The following is an 18,913-nucleotide window of genomic DNA, read 5'->3' as shown; positions in this document are numbered from 1 at the left end:
ATGGAAAAAGTTAAAACCAAAACAAACACACGATAAATAATATTTAAATGAACAAAATGAAAACCAAACAACATCAAAGCAGCAATTAAATATTAAATGTGACTGCTGTTCTGAGTTTGTAGCAGAAATCATTTACAAAGAAATTTAAATTGCGGCTTTAGTGTTGTTCTGATGTGACAATCCAATAAATGCTACTCTAAACTGGAGTGTAGAAAAAAGGATCTTGAATCGTTAAAAGCTGGCATTGATATCAAATGGCTGAGCATGCTGATGTCTGGCTGAGTTAACAGCATGTCTTGGTAAAATATTTCACAGTGTAAGGGAAAGAAATATGTTAAAGTTTGCTCCCATAGCCAATTATTTACTAATGATTTCAAATCTGTTGACTTAATTGGTAGTCTGTGGTCAAAGTTGATAAACTGCAAAACACTGCAAACAGCTGACTATCCGAGGTAATAATGATTTGATATCTGCAGATATCTATAGTATAATTGTTCTAAAATAAATTGTAAACGTAAAGACCAACAGAAGTCACACGAACCATTTCGCTGTCCACTAGATGGAGACTGAGGGCCGAGAGAAATCCAGGGTGCCACAAAAAAAAAAAAATAATAATAATAATAAAAAAAAAAAGTTTCTATGCTGTAAATATATACAAGATAACAAGTTTGAATGCAATGAACGTCCCGTCGTGGCCAAGTTCATCTCTTAAATCTGTTCTGTTTCACGTCCGGTCAACACAAAAAGCGCATGAGACGCCACAGTTCAGTCACATGAAGTTTGTCCCTCGTCACTTCCCATAGTCTCTCGCCGAAAAACTTTCATCCGGTAAAATACCAACCTGCTGAATGAAAATGAGGAGTTCAGAGAGGTGAGGAACTTTTTTGTTGAGTTTTCTAATGGCAGCCTTCACGCAGTACACAAGGTATACGCGTATTATTCCCCCCCCCCACACACACCTTGCTGGTATTTTCTTTAAAAGGGGGGAAACGTTTATGCAATTTCATGTTTCGTTGCCATGACAACGTATGCCATCAGGGATTGCGACCTTAAAATTTACACTCAGTATTCAAGTTTCCTGCGCTTATTTTTTTTAAATTTAATTTTAATTTTAATGAGAGTCGCGATTTCTTGTAACGTTACGAGAAGCTCGACGGAAGTTCACCGTCTATACGTCATGTCCACTCTGTAATATCTCAGGCTTTAATTAGCTGTTTGTAATACGCTAACTAGCTCGTGCGGTTAACCTAGCTGCAGGACACGGTGAAAGTTGTTTTCAGACGTGAGCTCAAATAGAGACATGAAGGACTTGGCTGTGAGCTTTATTAAGTGTAAAGAGCACAGACAAAAAACAACAACAACTACATACACGGCGTGAAAATACCACCACATCCTTTCACCAAACCAGTGAGTCCATGATGAATGTGGAGTTATCCTGATTCAGGTAAAACCGTCATCATTTGCAGTCGTTTCACATCTGTCTCACATCTGTCTCGTCTCAGTCATAAAGGATAAGATATCCTACATATTTTAAATTGCTACCAGTTTTGTCAGTAGGGCAGTGAATGAGTAATTACTGACATCTGTGTATTTGATATTAACATGTTGAGTTTTCTCATTGCCATACATTTGATTCGTTCTTGTTTCTGGCCTACATTTTTTTTTTCTTGAGATGTCTGCTCTCCCAGCTTCCCAAGGATGAGCCCAGCAAGGGCAGAGATTAGCCCCAACCAGGATTAAACCAATGAGAAAAATTTGAATTTGTTGGCCCCTTATCTTCTAGCAACATGTGGAGTGCCCCGAGCAAGTGGCAGAATTTGATCTTTGGCTTCCTTTTGGCAAAGCATGTTTTCTTGCCAACAGACACTTATCAAACATGACCAGTGAAAACAGGAGGAATTCTTGGAGGGGCCTTTAAACGATTTGTTTACAGGGAAACTACATGCACCACTTCTTTGCAGCGTAGGAACAGCAACTTAAAGTTGCGGGCCCTTTTGTGTCGATGCTGTAGTCCATCAGCCGTCAGGTAGGGTATATATATATATATATTTTTTACAGCTTTTCAGTAAGTCTTTTGTCTGCTTTAATGGCTTAATATCGACATGTTCTTGCTATATTACAGTTAGACCAGAAGCTTTGATAATCTCTCTGCATAACATTAGGATTCTCTCCATAACATCGTGAAGTAGTTCGGATATTCGCATTCTAAACATGCAATTTCCTGCCTCATCAGGTAATGTAATTCCACGCTTCATTAGGCCTGTGAAGTTTATCATTTGTCATCAAAGCCAAGCTGTCAATAAATGATTAAGTTTCACATGAGTAAAATGTAATATTGGGGCTCAGGAAAAACGGATAGCAGTGTACGTTTTAATTGCAGTTAGTAAGGTTCTGTTTTTATTTGATTTCCAACTATATTTCAGCAGCTGCTTGTTAAAGCAAGAGGCAGTGTTACAAGGTAAAAGCCTAATTTATTCAACTATTTATGCAATTAAAGAAAGCAATTTTCTGAAGACCCTGAACAATAATTGAAATGTGTCATGTGTTGATGGTCTGGTTGAGATTGACTACTGGTAACTGTTTTTTGTCATTTTATTTTCAGCAGTATATTTAATTTCTTCCTGGGATAAAGTCCCGCTAATTTTCTCTACACTACGGTTGTGCTGCAGGGCAACGACGATTATTTCATCAATGATTATTTTCTAATTTATGTCATCTGGTCTCTTATTTTTAGAGTTGAAGATGATTCATCAATAGATCAATGGTTTAGTCTATAAAATGTCAAACACTAGTGATAAATGTCTATCATTTCCCTAAGACAAGGATAATGTCTTCTGGTATCTTGTTTTGAGGCAGAGTTTAGAGTCCTTACTGCAGTCTTGTTGACATTGAGGGTGTGAGAAAGAGTAAATTACCTTGAGTTAATGAAGCAGGTTTAAGAGGAGAAAGGTTATAAAGGACCCGGGTCACCCCGTGTATGTCCCCACAGTCTTTGTCCCAAAGTGACATTGATATTGCGTCCCTTGCTCTTGTACAATGCCCCACCAACACTTCCAGTCATTAGATATTATTTGTATTTATTCACATACTAGTGTAAATAAGCAGAAATTGCTGTCTGCCAGAATGATGGAGAGGTGAGGCAAGTATGGACCTGACCTGTGATGAACTGTCGGCTCTAATTACGTCCTTCTGAAACTGGAGACGAGGCAGACTCAATGTACAAGGTGGACTCAGCCTGGTCGTCTTAGGATCGGGGTGTGTACCGATGTTTGCTTATCTTTCAGTGTGTCTGTGGGTGTACAAAGAACATTATGCTCTGATAGTTCATTTTTTTTGTCATTATTTGACCTAGTTAATAATTATTATGTTATTATTTCTGGTGTCAGTCCTCCACCTATATGTTGAGAGTAAAGAGAGGAAGAAAAAAAAAAGAGGTCCATATACAAAATGTAGTGGTCTGACTTAATCAAGTCAAGAAAGAGAGAACGAGCAGCCAAGAGGTCCTTCTGGGAGTTTTTGAAATTTCTCAAGTTACTGATGTACGAGTAACTGGAAGGAGGACGGAGCCTTAATGGAAAACATTTTAGGTGCACAGGTGGCACAACTCTTGTCTGCTGAGTGGTTTAAACCCCAATTGTATTTTCAGCAATTAAGTCATGCAACACACACAAGTGGCCATGTTTTGCAAGCCACTAAATGATCCTACCTTTGCCACTCCATTAACAGTTCTTGAGTGTTATTTGGGTCAAATCAACCAAAGAGATTTGGAAGAAATAGCAGGATCTTCCTGGCCGTCGTGGTCCACCGGTGGAGAAGTTTCTAATTGGTAAAAAAAGAAAGAAAAAAAGAACATAACTTTTTTTTCAAAAATGCATTTGCAATTTGTGTTTTAAATGATAGTAAAAGTAACAGCTATTGTGTTTGTCTATACTATATTAATCTAGGAATTCCTCAGTGCACTTTGGACTAATTCTGGTCATTTCTGAGCCAGTTCTCCATCTTAAGCCCGATAAGGCCCCAGTTTTTGTTTTTGTTTGAATGCAAGCTGAAGTGTAACAACTTTTATTTGATTAGGCTTTATTAGTAATCTATTTAGTTTTTTGACCTACAGTTTGAACTATAGATGTAGGCACCCCAAGCTTAAAGCAATTCAAGACGTGTGTCTGTTAGTGACCCTTTTGAAGGCCAGACTTCTCACCCTCACCTGACCTTGAGATTCCATTTCCTTTGCGTCGGAGATCTGGGGCCAAGGACCAGGCACCTCTGTCTGGGCGACACCTGAGGCGCACAAAAACCTCCTCCAGTCATCTCAAATCCTCTGTGATACACTCATCACATGCCTGTCTTCCACAAATGAGCTGTGATTGAGGTGATTTGAATTTCCAGAGGCTGTCACAATCGTTTTGATTGGAAAATAGACAGGACATAATGGGAGAGACAGGCCTGTTATGAGAGCCCTGTCAGGGCTAAAATAATGCATCGGAGTGAAGAGGTTAAAGACACCGCTTCCTTGTTAATAATTAATTGCTGTGCGTGTGGTGGATCCACTTCATTGCTTCCAGTCATCACTTGATAATTGCTTTACATTTAATTTGGCTTCAGAGACTGTTTTTCAAGCTGTGTAAATTTAGCTTAAAGTGAATATGGGCTCAGACAGAGACAGCAGTTTGGTTATAAACCAGGAATAGAAAAAGTTGACAAGTTAACTAAGGAAAGGTAACGTTTCAGTGATTCTGTACACTTATTGAGGGGTCTGGAATTAACTTCATAAGATAAAGCAAAAATAATGTTCACAATATTAGTACATTAAGATTCAATAAAACATATTTTGCTCATCACTTGGCACTTTCTTGAAACTAACAATGATGATAGTCGCTTGTATTGGTGAATATTGGTGTGTGTGTGTCAGAGTTTGCTGCTTATTTTCTGTTTTGTACAGTGTAAATGCAAATGTGATGCCTTTGGGCTTTAGACTCTTGGTTGTCCAGCATTGATTGGGCTGTAATGATTAGGGATGACAGTAAACTGGGTCATGAAAGAATGAGAGAACATGCCTGAGTGTCTTTGGGCAAGACACTGAGTCCTAAGTTGAGCATCGGTGTGTGAATGTACTCCTAATGGAGAGCACCTTGCATGGCAGCTGAAGTGTGTGTGAATGGGTGAATGGAAAACAGTGTAAAAAGCGCATCGAGACCGATAAGGTGACCACTTACCACTTAATTAGCAGATTTTAACAAACCCCTCTCCATGACTCCATTCATCTGCAATAACAAGAATACTTGAAAGAGGATTTCACTGATTTTTTTATTTTTTATCTATGAGAATAACAAATTGGTTGCCCAAAGAAGTTCAGTTATTTGTCAGTTAAGAGTTATTTTGCCTATTATTCAGCGGCTTGATCAGTTTCAGAGCGATGACTACCCTCTCCTTCTATCTGTAGCTGACACAAGCAGGTGTTAGTGGACCCGCCATGAACCTGGTGTCCGCCCGGACCAGTAGAGACACGTTGGAGAGGGATGTGCCTGTTCTACGCCTGGAGAATGATGAGGACCTCAGGGTATGGAGAGTTTTTATACATGATTCCCAGATAGTCCTGGTATTGCTACGGGATTACCACTAGAGTAGTTACACAAAGTCACTGGTGACCTCTATAATAGCACACTATGTGCGGCAGAAGAGGACCAAACACCACTTTGCTGCTGTATAGCCCCCCCTTCATTGGGGAATTTGACTGCTCTGTTTGCCAAATCCAAAGCAGCCAGTGCTCAGCCTTGCATGCACACAGATAATAATCAAGTTAATTAGACCTGAGATTGAACTAACTGCAGCAGCAACTTAATCATTTGTAACTTGATTAAAAATACTATAGTCTGCAGCTCCAGAGACCAGAAAACTTTAACTTTTTTTCAGAGGGCTCCAAATTAGGATGTATGTCAGAGCTCAGGTCTCGAGTTAAGACAGTTTTGAAAAACAGCAGTGAGATGATCGTAACGTCTTAAACACAAGCTCAACGGATATCGTCTGCTGTATCTGACTGACAGTGAGCAGGTGTAGATTACAAATGTATTAATTTTTTCTTTTGTTTCTATTCCCATAGGAAATTTATGAATTTGGAAGGAAATTGGGTCAAGGTAGCTTTGGAGTTGTTTATGAAGCCACCCACATTGAGACACAGACAAAATGTGCTATTAAGCAGGTTTGGAGACCAGCGGTGAGTGTCTTTGGCATCCCTCTGGGAAGCCTGCTTTATTTTTTATGTGATAAAAAAGTTGCACTAAATAACAGGGGGTACTGTTTGGAAAGAAACAAATGCAGCTGTGACTTTGTGACACATCAGGCAGGAAGTTCGAAAGTTGAGATGCTGGGGCACGAAATAAACATTCTCAAACAAGTGAATCATGCTCACATAATACGTCTTCTGGCAGTCTACCACACTACCATGGTAAGCATTGTTGTCCTATAAACCACAAACTCAAAAATAGCATAATTAAGTGGGCGGTTGAGTGTAATGCATGTAAAATATCATAATCTCCTATTACTGATGAGCACACACATATTAACTGTATAATAAGATGCATTTCTCTTCTTGTTTAGATGATTTATTTGGTTACTGAGCTTTGCAAAGGAGGTGAACTCAAGCAGCTGTTGAAGCAAAAAAAGTTCTTTACAGAGGACGACACGAGGAATATAATCTCTAGTTTAGCTGACGCTGTTGTCTACCTTCATAAAAGAGGTAATATCATTTTCAATCATGTTTTATCCTGCCTAATTATACTGTAGTGTGGAACACGTAGTCCTGGATTATGTTTTAGGCTAAAGCAGAGTTCAGACCGATGTTTTGAATAACGCCTGCTTACGTTAATTTACAATAATGCCTTACTGCCAGTATTATATTGAAAATGTGTTGCCCTCAGTGACATGGGATTTGCTTTATTTTGCTTTGCTTTGAGTTATTGAAGAAATGTGGCTTACTTTGATAAAATAACAAACTAAGTAACAATTTGAAAGCACTGGTTTTTTTTAATGGTAAAATCTGTTGTTTAAGGTAATTTGGACGCTGCTTGGCAGTTAGTCATCATTACATGTTCATACTGACTAACAGGTGTTTTTATATGGATTCTCTCTGCGGTGGTTTCCCTCACCTCTACAGATACTAATAATACTAATTAATAGGCGCTGCCTTTGAATAAGTTATGAAATGACCAATCACGAAAGACCCTCCTTTTAAATTTGTTCACATCTTCTGAGATGATCAGGTTTTTGCTGCCCTTCGTCGCATGCAGCTGTTAATCTTAGCTGTACTTTGGCCCAGCTGAGCTTTGAGCTTTAATGCTGATGACTGTAAAAATACTGTACATTTGGCCTATCCATGTAACTATGATTACTACATATCCAATCGTACTATCTCTGTTTCACAGTGGGTGACCTACAGGATAATTACTGCAACTAAATGCACCAACAATTATTTTATGGTTGGTAATTATGATGTGATTTCAATCTCATTAGTGGTTTATCAAATAACCAAAAGAAATGCAAAACTAACTTGTGCATTTAAAAAAAAATTATAATCCTTATTTCTTGTATGTATATTTATTATTATTTATGAAAATGAAATTGAGAGGTCAGCTGCAGGCATGGAGTTGAGAAAACAGGAATTACTGGAATAAAAATATTTTAAACAGAGAAAGAAAAACAGTACCTTTCAGACGTCTGTTTTGTGCACAGCAATCGGTCGAACTTGTTTTCTTCTGCTTTCCCTCACTCCACCAACCTTTGTTAACAAGGCCCTTCAGTCTGTTCTTCTGTAAACAAGGTAAACAGATCACTCTGTTAGTGTGTACACAGATAGTTCTTTCTGGTGACTGACCCGAGCAAACCGAGTGACGCGTAACTCTGATCAGGAGCATATTGTTTTTCAGCAGTTTAACTCTTCCAACTCTTATCATATGGTTCATGAAAACAACTAAAACATTTTGAAAAACAAACAAAAAAACACCTTCGTTTTCAGCAGATCAAGGATGCTATATTTTTGTCGGATGACTTTTCAAAACATGGGCACAAGCCACGGTTCCAGCGCATGAAGCTGCTTAGTTACACTAGTCTTTATTGATCCCTGTGGGGACATTTGTCCCCTGCTTCACTCGTCTTAACCGTAGTAACGTGGTTGTCTCCGGGGTGGGAGAAAAGCTGAAGCAACACACGGAAAACAAACAACTACTAGTTTGTTCTCATCATGATTATAATTGATGATTTACCTCTGAATCTTTTTGGTGTTTAATTTAGGAAATCAAGAGTTAAGTGATAAGATCCGTGGTTTTGCCACTATGAGCAATTACCCTTTACACCCATTTGATCCACTGTTAATATAAGAATATTGATATGAACATTGATTACAACACCTGATCCTGGAAATGCAATTTAACATACATAAAAAAATAAAATAAAATAAGCCTTCATGTGTGTAAATCTTTTCCTGCTCACATCCTACAGATATAGTGCACCGCGACCTGAAGCTTGAGAACATTCTTGTGAAAAGTCCTCTCAATGAGGATGACGGCAGGATCAACATCAAGGTAAAATGGTGACACAAACCAAGACTTTTTCCGTCACTGCTTGTTCTCCGTTCTGTGCCGGACTGAGTTCCACCTCTGACGGACCCTCCTTCCTCGCCCACCGTCTCCTCCAGAGTTAGTAAAGGCTTTAAATACTACCTCGTTATGACGGACTCCCCATGGTCAATTCTTTTATGTTACACCTTTACAAAGAGAGACTGAACTGTGTCTTTAAACACGTACGCAAACACACTCTTACTGTGCATGTAGTGAGGAAGGGTTGTCGTGGCGCAACATCAATGTTTTATTTTGATTTTACAGAAGTCGGTTAGCTTTGTGTCTGCTCGTGTAACTTGTCAGCAATCATTGCTCGTGCTCCAGCTCTAGCTTTGTCCCGACAGAAGTCATGTTTGTTTGAAAATCACGTTTATTTGTATCATCTTTTTCTGAAGTGCTTTTTTTCCCCCCACCTAGGTGACAGATTTTGGATTATCAGTGAAGACAGGTGGTGTTGGGATTGAGAACATGATGACGAAGGCCTGTGGGACTCTTACCTATATGGGTATGACACCTGTATCTCATGCAGCATGCCAGTAGGCCACGCAGATTACCACAGGCTGAGTTTGATGAGCATCACTTTCTGCAACACGCAGGTTTTTGGTTCTACCACCGAGGGCGCCGAAGGATTTTGAAGACATTTTGAAATTCGTAACACAGTACTGTGCATAAGCTTTTGAAAAAAATTACTGTAAAGTGAGAATTCTTTCAAAAATAATGTCAAGAATTGGTTTTGTTTACCAATTATCTTCATACAAATTATTGTAAAGACAAAAAAACCCAACCTAAATTAAATGAATATTTGGTGCGATAACCTTCCCATGTACACGTGCACAAATACTCAAATGTTCTTGGCCCAGTTCTTCTGAGGATTTAGACGGTCTCCGTGTCTTCCGTCTCTTCATATGATCCCAGATTGACTCCAAGATGTTGAGGTCAGAGCTCTGTGGGACCATACCTCCTTGTTCTTCTTGTCACCATAGATACTGTAGTTCCTCAGGACTCTGGCTGTGTTATTTTGGACGTTCTCACGGCGTTGATTGAATCTGTGACCAGTCGGATGCCTCTCTAACGGTATTGTCTGATGCCTGGACTTCTCAGGTCCTTGTAGCACTCGTCAGCCCTTCAGTGAAACAAACTGCCTTCTGTCGGAGTCAAACATTTCAAATTTTGACTCATTATTCCAGAGCACCTGCTCACATTTTTTCTGCCGTCCAGTTCTTGTGTTTTCGTGCACTGGTGAGCCAATTGTCTTTGTTTTCACATCGGATGAATGGCTTTTTGGCTGCGAGTCTTCCATGATTGCACTGCTGGACATCTTCCCATCTTGAAGGGAAGTCAGCTTGATGTTTTCTCTGGTCTGCTGCGTCCAGCTTCCTTGGCTGACCACTGTGTTCCCAGTGTTCAACCGTCCCCGTGCGTCTGGACAGCACGTCTAGAAACTCTTCTAACGCGGAGGGGCTACCTCCTGTCCTGTTATTTACTTCATTATGTAAGGCTTTTAGATGAAGCTGCGACTTCTTCATCAATGCCTCACCCAGTTTTATCCAGCCAACCTTTTCTGTTACTGTTAAGGATTTTGGTTTTTGCCAAATTAATGATTTGGTTCATTAGCACCCGTTTGGTAAAATGATTCCATAATGGACTGGATTGTAGTCCTACAAATTATTTTGTTAGTTTGTCATTATATAAATATCTCACTGGATTATTTCAATGTGGCAAAATGAATGTGACTTACAAATTTGGAAGATCTAAAATAACCAGACACAAATGTTGTTGTGAAACTTATGCGCAGTATTGTATATACTTATCTTATTATATATGAAGTTTTAAGTCAATCCTTTGATTTTCTGACCGTTAGTGGTGCTATGGAGCTATGATGATGGGTAACTGTTTTGTTTCTATCTTGTACTCTACTGGCATTACTGACACACCAAAAAATACGTAGCGCGTGCGAGATAATATTTCTCTAATTTCACACTGTTCCACTGATAGTAGACAAAAGGAACGTGTAAGACTCACAGCAGTCACGCAAAAATGTCTGTAACTCAAACGCTGTTTTTAATGAAGCGGCTTAACTTGGAATATGAATGAATATTACAGCCCCCCCCCCTGCTCCACCCGTCATGGTGCTGCGCCCCATCTGCCAGCAGCAGGAGCAGTCTCGGACCTTTATGGTCCCCCCCCCCCACTCCTATTTTATTTGCTTATTAAATGGGGGCTCAGCAGCACCGCTATTGGTCAACGCTAGTTTTAACTGGTATGTTCATGCCCCCCAGATGTTCGTATCTCAGACGTAGAAAGCCAAACATTTGTGCACGTGTGTCGTTTTCAGCACCTGAAATGATGAGCGGTCGGGGTTACACCCAGTGGTGTGACGTGTGGAGCATCGGCATCGTTATGTATATGTTGTAAGTAGACACACACGCACAACTGTTTTCATCCGTAAACACTGATGCTGTGAATACAGATGTCTGAGCCGTGTGTCCCTGCAGGCTGTGTGGGGAACCGCCATTTGTTTCCAAAACAATGACTAAACTGCTTCATGAGATTATGAACAAAGAAGTCAAATTTTCTCAACCCGTCTGGGCCACCGTCAGTGACGCAGGTGACATCGAATTCTCGCATTCGTAAATTCAATTTAAATTGCGGCAAACACGTTGCACGCGTGCAGTTTTCCTGGTCGGATTGTCACGAACACGCTAACCTCGGGTCTGTCTCAACAGCAAAAAATCTATTGACTTGCCTTCTGAAGGTGGATCCTGCATACCGCATGTCTGCTAATCAGCTGCTAGAAAACCCCTGGATTACAGTAAGGCACTGATTCTTCCAGCTGCACACGCACGAACCTTATCACACGAGTCGCATGAAGAGCTCTGATTGGGTGCTTTATCCAACAGGGTGACACGAACGTACCTGCTGTACCGTCCAATGTACTGGAGATGATGCGTCACCACCTGGAACAGGAACCGGGTAATAATTCAAATAGTGAAGTCTTGATTGGATCATTTTAATAAACAACATCGCGCAAGTGATAATATATGGCAAGTTGTTGACATATATGAAAACAACAGACAAAGAGAGAGTAAACAAAAATCCGTTTGTAATCTGTTTAATTTAAGGAGCCGAGGTAACCGGTAGCATGAAGTTATTACTGCTGCTGTGAATAATTGCTGTTTAATGTACTTTGGAGTTACCAAAAACAATATATGTAACATGTAAACGCGAGGCATTTGATTTTCATACAGCAGAGGGTACTGAGGAACAGAGAAGCAGAGGATGGACAGAGACGTAAACCAAAGCCGGGTGTGGTTACTTCATGTAAATGTTATTTAAAATCATCCGCAATAGGAACACCGACTCAGGAGGCTTTGCCCCTCACCTGCTCTCAGGACGTCTTGGAAACCGTCCCGGTCCCTCCGGCAGTCTCAACACAAGCAGACAGCCAATCTAAGCTCAGCCCTGAGAGAGACAGCAGCTCTCAAACACCCTCCACATCCACAAGACCGGTATGTGTTTAACACCACAACAATTGGACCTCGCCTGCACGTGTGATTTGTATTTTTTTTAATTTAAGAGTCCATATTGTTGTATGGCTCCTTAAGACTAGAAAACACAAGTCTGAGTTTTCCTTTAAAGTAAACGATCACTCTATAGGTCAGTCCTTATTTACTATGTATGGTCATGGAGTCCAGGTATAGATGTCTCGTGTTTGTCTTTGGGTCATCGTAGTATGCTGGTGCTAGCAGCTCTCAGCAGGAGAACCCAGGACAGCCACCCACCGCACAGGTGTGTTGACCTTCCAACAACTTGGCCTTTTCAGTTCAACTTCCATTCATTCTTAAATTTATATTTGTATTTTTACATTTATATAAAGCACGTTTGATCCAAATTTTTCTACTACATATTTGTACTGTGATATGTTTTGGATTTTAAACCCCGATTTTCTTCCTCAACCTCCTTTGTGCTTTCACGTCAGCTTTCATATTCACCACTAGATGGTGCCAGATTTACCTCTAATAGAAAATGGTGATAAAGGTGTAACCATGCAGCTGTTTTTACATGAATGTCATAGTTAATTCTGTTACGTAAGATGAATATGAATCTTATCCCTGCAGCCTCACGCCGGTGTAAAAACCCCCACACAGCCGAGTGCAAAGCAGCGCAAACGTCAGGACAAGAAGGACCTCTGCACAGGACAGAAACAGGCCTCTGACCTCAGTAAGGCAGATGACCAGAGACTTTGTTCCTCCAGTAAAGCAGGACTGGACCCCGCAAACCCCCAACCGGCGCCAAGACCAATAGCCTCTCAGAATAAAAGCAAAAAGCGAGCCATATCACAGGAGAAGACGTGAGAGGCGGTTCTTGTTTTATTTCTTGCAGTTCTGTTTATTTGAGCAGTGATGTGAATGTAGCTACAGTGAACGTTAAAAGGTGTATGGTGATGGTCAGTGTCAAAGAAATGGGCCTCGTATGCAGAAGTCCAAAACCAGTGAACCTGAGGGTTCAGCTTTAGCGCTGCCTCCTGCCGAAGGAAAGGACCCAGTCTGAGGCGTTTTCCCAGTTGGGGCCAAACTGCTGGACAAATGCTTTCTTGTACACAGCCAAACTGTTTGAGAACACCAAGAAGCCTAAATATAGACATACTTTTTTTTTTTTATAGTCGCCAGCAAACACAGAGCCCGAGTGAGTTTGTTGGATATTATTGATGCTTTTATCTTACAGCTACGACCTAGTTAGTTAGGCGAGTAAAGACAGCCACCTGGGAGATTTGAGCACAGCACAGCTCGTTCCTTAATGAACTGTTTAGTCATCTGCTTACTGCAAACAGCATATCTTTTTGTTATTAATGTAATAGGTAGATGTAGATATTTAGTCGTAAAAGAGACTTTAAATGTGCCAAATGTAAAAGACAGAGGTGAAGACAGAATTGTGCATATTTTATATTCACGGACAAAATATGTTTTATTGTTTATTAATTGCAGAGAAAGAACTGAAAAAGAAAAGAGGAGATTTGACTGTGTATCACTTCGAGACACCAAAGTGAGCATTAGGGATTTTTCCTTTTCTTGTGTTCTGACCTCTCAATTCCAAAACGCCCTATATGCAGTGACTGCAGCCACTCAGTGTCAAAACAGAAAGACTGTCACACAGGCCGGTTACGCTCCATCTGAATGCAGAGGATTGAGACCGAGGGCAGCCACGGGTCTAATCTCGTTTGGAGGCCATTGAAAGCAGTAGGAGCTACTTTGAGGGCACTGCCATTCAAGCACAGGTTTTTTTTCCCGCTGTAGAGAGAATAATCCCCAGCATAGATACAACATTAAAGTATCCAAGCATAACGCACAGAGGGTGCATTTCAAATCCACCCATTTGCATCTTGAAGTGAATGAGTGCCAACAATGGGGCCTTGTGTTCATGCACCGGCTCTGTTTCAGCTTGTATTAACAAATGCAGTCCGCATTTGTTTTCTTGAAGGCAGAGATCACTGGAATGATATCGGTGATGTTTCCTAACTGTCTTTTTTATTTTTTTATATATATTTATTTTTTGATAAAACAGACAGTTCATGAGAGTGAACAAAAGACCAGTGAATTTTCTTTGATTAAAGCTGCAAAGCTTGATTAAACCTGCGACACTGCTGCGACGTTACTGACATAGTGTACGACTGGTTGACTGAGACTGCTATAAACAGCAGATGGAGCCGTAGTAAGTAGCCGGATTCAGTTCCTGAAGTCGGTCTGACAGGAGGGTGCTGTCCCTGAAGCTACCTACTTCTGTGCACAAAGATGTGTAATTAGAATTGATTGCTTGAGCCACTGCCCATTAAAACTGTGATGTCCGTGTAATGTGTCACTAATGAATATGATGTCTGTTTATATCTTGATGGTCCAAGACACGCTTGATTTTGGGTGCTGTCTTGTAATGTTGCTGGGGGATAATTTGAGAAATACAAAAAAACAAAACACACAACAATGATTTGTGTGCTTAGTTAAACCCTTTCAGACTACCAAAATAGACAACCGTCTGGACAATTTTTGTAAGAGGGGATATACACTTTTAATTAAAAATGGGGAAACAAGATGTCCAAGCAGATTATGACCTCCGGAAAATGACTGCAGTGCTTGTATTTGCCTCTGGGTGGAACACATTTAAACTGAAACACATCCAGAAAATATGGAAGAATCAACGTCTTCATTAATATTGACAGGAGGTTTAGATGTTGGTAAAATAGTCAGTTCTTATTGTTGCAAACAAATAGCAGCCTCCGGTTGGACTTTTACTTCTTTTGCCAAAACAACAGAGAGAAGAGGTGTTAGAGGAGGCGGGGGACAGAATGAGAGGCTGTATGGTGGATAGGTTAGGGGCGTGAATTTGGGACAAAGCACGGAGGCAAAGGAAATTAGAAAATTCGTCGGGATGGAACGAGGGATGCGCCCCCTGCCCCCCCCCCACCCCCTCCCCTCCCTCGTCCCCAAACCCTCCCCTCCTTTTCCTCCAGCAGTGCTCCTGACAGATGGAAGCAAGGGTGGGTTGATGGGCTGGAGGGATTAAAACTCTGCAGCCCCATTTTGGAGCCTGAAGAGAGTGTCACTCCTGCGAAGGTGGGGTGCAGAGAGGCACTTGTGGCGAGAGTCACGGGGCGTGTGAAGTGTGCGCACGCTGGCTAATGTCAAAAGAGGCAAGGATGCTTCCCCTCTCTTGGCCCCCCTCTGCTCCGACCACCTTCATCCACGGAGGAGGGAGATGCTCAGAGAGAGAGAGAGAGAGAGAGAGAGAGTGTGTGTGTGGGGGGGGGTTGCATCTTAATAACCTTAATAGAGCTCCCTTTAATTAATCAGCTCATCTGCAGAGGCCCGATACCTGCAGCTGACCCCCCCCGCCCACCCTCCACCCTCACCCCGACACAACATGCTCACACTGCTGCTGTGACATTGTGGTAATGAGGTAACACAGCTACAATGTCATGGAAATGTTGCAGAGACGTTATCTGTGGGAGCTCATCACACATGCTGATGCTCCTGATCCCCTTCAGTGTTGGCGTTGTGCGGCAGAGACACGTGTGTGTGTGTGTGTGTGTGTGTGTGTGTGTGTGTGTGTGTGTGTGTGTGTGTGTGTGTGTGTGTGTGTGTGTGTGTGTGTGTGTGTGTTGCACCACAGCATACCCCCACCACAAAATACCAGATACATATGGCCAAATGGCGGGAGGAAACCATGATGCCTCTATTTCCACAGAAGAAGAGGGAGGGGCTGGGCCCGCATCAAGTCAACATTTGAAACAGATGGCAATTTCAAAGCAAGCCTCATCAATCTTTGTTGACACTACCCCTTTTATAAAACTACTCTTATTTGGGATATTTGCAATTATAATACATACTGTAAGCTCATTTGAATATCAAATTAATTACTGAACACTGGAGTAAATACCTCTTTCATAAGTCCTTGTTAAAAGTGAAAAGTTCTTGACTACGGTTGGATGGTGTGTTAATTTACAGTGATATCTAATCCCAAGTTACTTCACATAAAAGGCATTACTATACATATTTTAATGGGGAGGTGGTTGTTTTCCAAGCAATTTTCTGCTAGAGTACATTTTTAATTTATTCATATTTAATTTATTGGTCTCTGCATACCCGCTCAGTAAAACTAATCAACACCATGTATGGCCCTCTTAAAGCCACATCTCTCTTTGGCAGGCAGACAAGCAGCCTCTGCATTAGGATAATCTCTCCTCTCTTGTGCACAGAGCTGGGTGAAATGCCCCGCATTCAGTCAAGCAGGAGGATGCCACCTCCAAGGAGACTCTTCAGTTCTCACAAACAACCTTTTAATCAGAGGGAGGGAAAAAAAAAAAAAAGGATGGAAAATGAAAAATGTGCCCAGCCTTGAATGATCCAAAACACTGCAATTTCTGTGGATAGTGACCGTCGTCACTGCTGTCAGAATACAGTCCGCCGGGGACAATGCCTTTCCCCCTCTCTTTGTGCTACTTCTTGCCCTCAAACTCATTCTGCCCTTGAATTGGTTTTATGAAGCTTTTGCAGTCATTTAGCGCGGTACGACTGGAGTTCTTATCACCCGACTCCACTATGCACTCCAAATATCTATCGACCCATTGACACACCTTGAGGAGGGATCTACACAACCTTACACATGGAAATGATTTCAATTAATTACCATTCCCCTTTGACAAGGCAGACAAGAGGAGGGAAACAAAAGAGCCCGGACAACAGGAGCATTTCTCTGGTGTAATGTGCACCATGTGTAATGAGCAGCGGAAAGGTCATTTGACACATTTCTGCCAGAATGAATTCATTTATTTCAAGCACTTAATTCTGTAGTCACCTCATTGGTGCGCGGCTTGGCAGTGCACTGAGAGGGTGCATTACCACAAGTAGAGGCTTCGCTTCCTCCCAACAGCCAGTGGTGACCACGGGTCTGTGGGAATGCCTGGAGAGCAGAGAGATAGTGAAATGGAGTGTGGGAGATCCAATCACCTCCTCTATCATAGGAAAATCGCCTCCATCACCTTCAGCGTAATTGGAACATTCATTACAGTTCAGTAAAAATGCAGGTCGCCATTAGATGAGCAATTTAAAAGTAGGCTTCTGGAGAATGAGAGACTTGAGGGGTCACGATATGGGGTCACAGTCAAGTAAATAATGGGAATTGGTCCCATGAGGCTTAGAAAACCACAAAGCCCATGGTCACGCACCAAAATACAACCCAGGAAAAGAGGCAAGAATTCAATCAACAGACAGAAAATAAAATGCCCTCTGTGCCCTCTCAGCATCACAATAATTAGAATTAGAAAGGCAGCCTGTAATTTGCTGTCATGAATGTACTCTAACTTGATAAATTTAGAAGCTGCTGTGAGGCTTGTGTGACAACAGGAAAGGATTGTCTTGTGTCTTACATGTCTTATGCAGAGCCATGAAAAAACTGCAGTTGTATTTTGCTCCCACCAAGTTGCCATGCCTACATGTGCCGCATGTACAAACTATAAAACATAGTTCAGAAGATTATAAAATTCAACAACCATCCTCAAACCGTGTTGAAGTTTTAAGAGAAGTTTTAGTGGGGAGGGTTTTGCCTTCAGCTGCCACTAGAGGCATCAGTCCAGCTGGAAGTTTTAGTATTCTCACATTTTCCCAACAGGGAAACATTTCACTGAGAAAAAAACAGAAATGTAGGGTGATCAAAGGAAGCATATTTAATATGTTTAGGTTTGAAAACGGAATTGTTACTTTTGTTCTGAAGGTTATTTTATCAAACTTTGGGTCTAAACAAAGAAATCCTAACAATAGTTCATTGGCTAATGTGCAGTAGTGCTTCACTAACCACAAACACGCCCGGAGTCACAGCTGATAACGTGATTTTAGATTCTCTTTGAGAGATTTAAACACTCTCACAACAAATCTGGTTATTTATTTCTTTGTGTAGCTCCCACTAATGACCATGTTTTTGCAGGAGAAAATGCTTCCACATTAAATATGAATAAACACATCATGATGAAACAATTAGGCAACGGTCCTGTGTGTAGCTGCTTCAAGATCTGGATGTCTAAAAAAGGATAATCACAAAAACAAAGCTGCAGAGTAGCATTCACCAGTTAGCATTACTTATCAGTGGAAAAGAAAGTAATTAGTGAGTTTTGCATTGAGAAATGCCACACCGGACCCCTCTTGTCAAGACTGCACCTTTACAATTGATGAAATAAGATAATAATCAGTGGTATGATTACCTATTGGACGGGGTGCACAGAGGTTCATGATAGGATGACACACGGCCTCAGAGTCAGGAGCTCTCAGGCAGCATATGGGGTGTGCTTTCCTCTCAGCCCTTTTACCACTCAGGAGGCAGATTGGACTTCTCACTCTCAGCTACTCCACATTATTGTCCATTATCACACCGTGGTCCATGTGTAAGGTGACAGTGGTCCTCTGATGGAGAGGCGACAGGGGGACCTAGACTGCAATAACATATTATTAGCTTTTTTCACAGCTCCACTGGGCTGGATTTACACTGGATATCCAGAGACCTCTGAGGGCAGCCCACTGTCACAGCGGTGTCCACCAGCAGAGCAATTGCCAGAGACACACAGGTGTGTGTGGACTGAATAGCCATGCACCCACGCAAGGAACAGACGGGGGGCACGCGCACACACACACACACACACACACACACACACACACACACACACACACACACACACACACACACACACACACACACACACACACACACACACACACACACACACACACACACACACACACACACACACACACACACACACACAC

At 41.4% G+C, this 18,913-nt stretch overlaps 1 protein-coding gene across 1 annotated transcript; it reads left to right on the top strand.

The window, feature by feature from the left end:
• Window positions 1-812: 812 nt before the first annotated feature.
• stk33 (serine/threonine kinase 33) lies at window positions 813-13,068 on the top strand. Its single transcript, XM_069693360.1, has 14 exons — window positions 813-871; window positions 5,441-5,557; window positions 6,098-6,211; window positions 6,338-6,442; window positions 6,595-6,733; window positions 8,491-8,573; window positions 9,027-9,114; window positions 10,945-11,020; window positions 11,105-11,217; window positions 11,336-11,421; window positions 11,510-11,582; window positions 11,961-12,118; window positions 12,342-12,398; window positions 12,728-13,068. Exons 2-14 carry the CDS (start codon window positions 5,471-5,473, stop codon window positions 12,962-12,964), a joined length of 1,416 nt encoding a protein of 471 aa, XP_069549461.1. The 5' UTR covers window positions 813-871; window positions 5,441-5,470; the 3' UTR covers window positions 12,965-13,068.
• Window positions 13,069-18,913: the final 5,845 nt, after the last annotated feature.

This window comes from Brachyistius frenatus, unplaced genomic scaffold (assembly GCF_029030835.1).
Source record: "Brachyistius frenatus isolate BFR_SWC_R1_liver_20210118 unplaced genomic scaffold, ASM2903083v1 Contig_15, whole genome shotgun sequence".
Taxonomy (NCBI): Eukaryota; Metazoa; Chordata; class Actinopteri; family Embiotocidae; genus Brachyistius; species Brachyistius frenatus.
The sequence above is the reverse complement of the archived record's forward strand: the minus strand, read 5'-3'. Positions and strand labels throughout refer to the sequence as shown.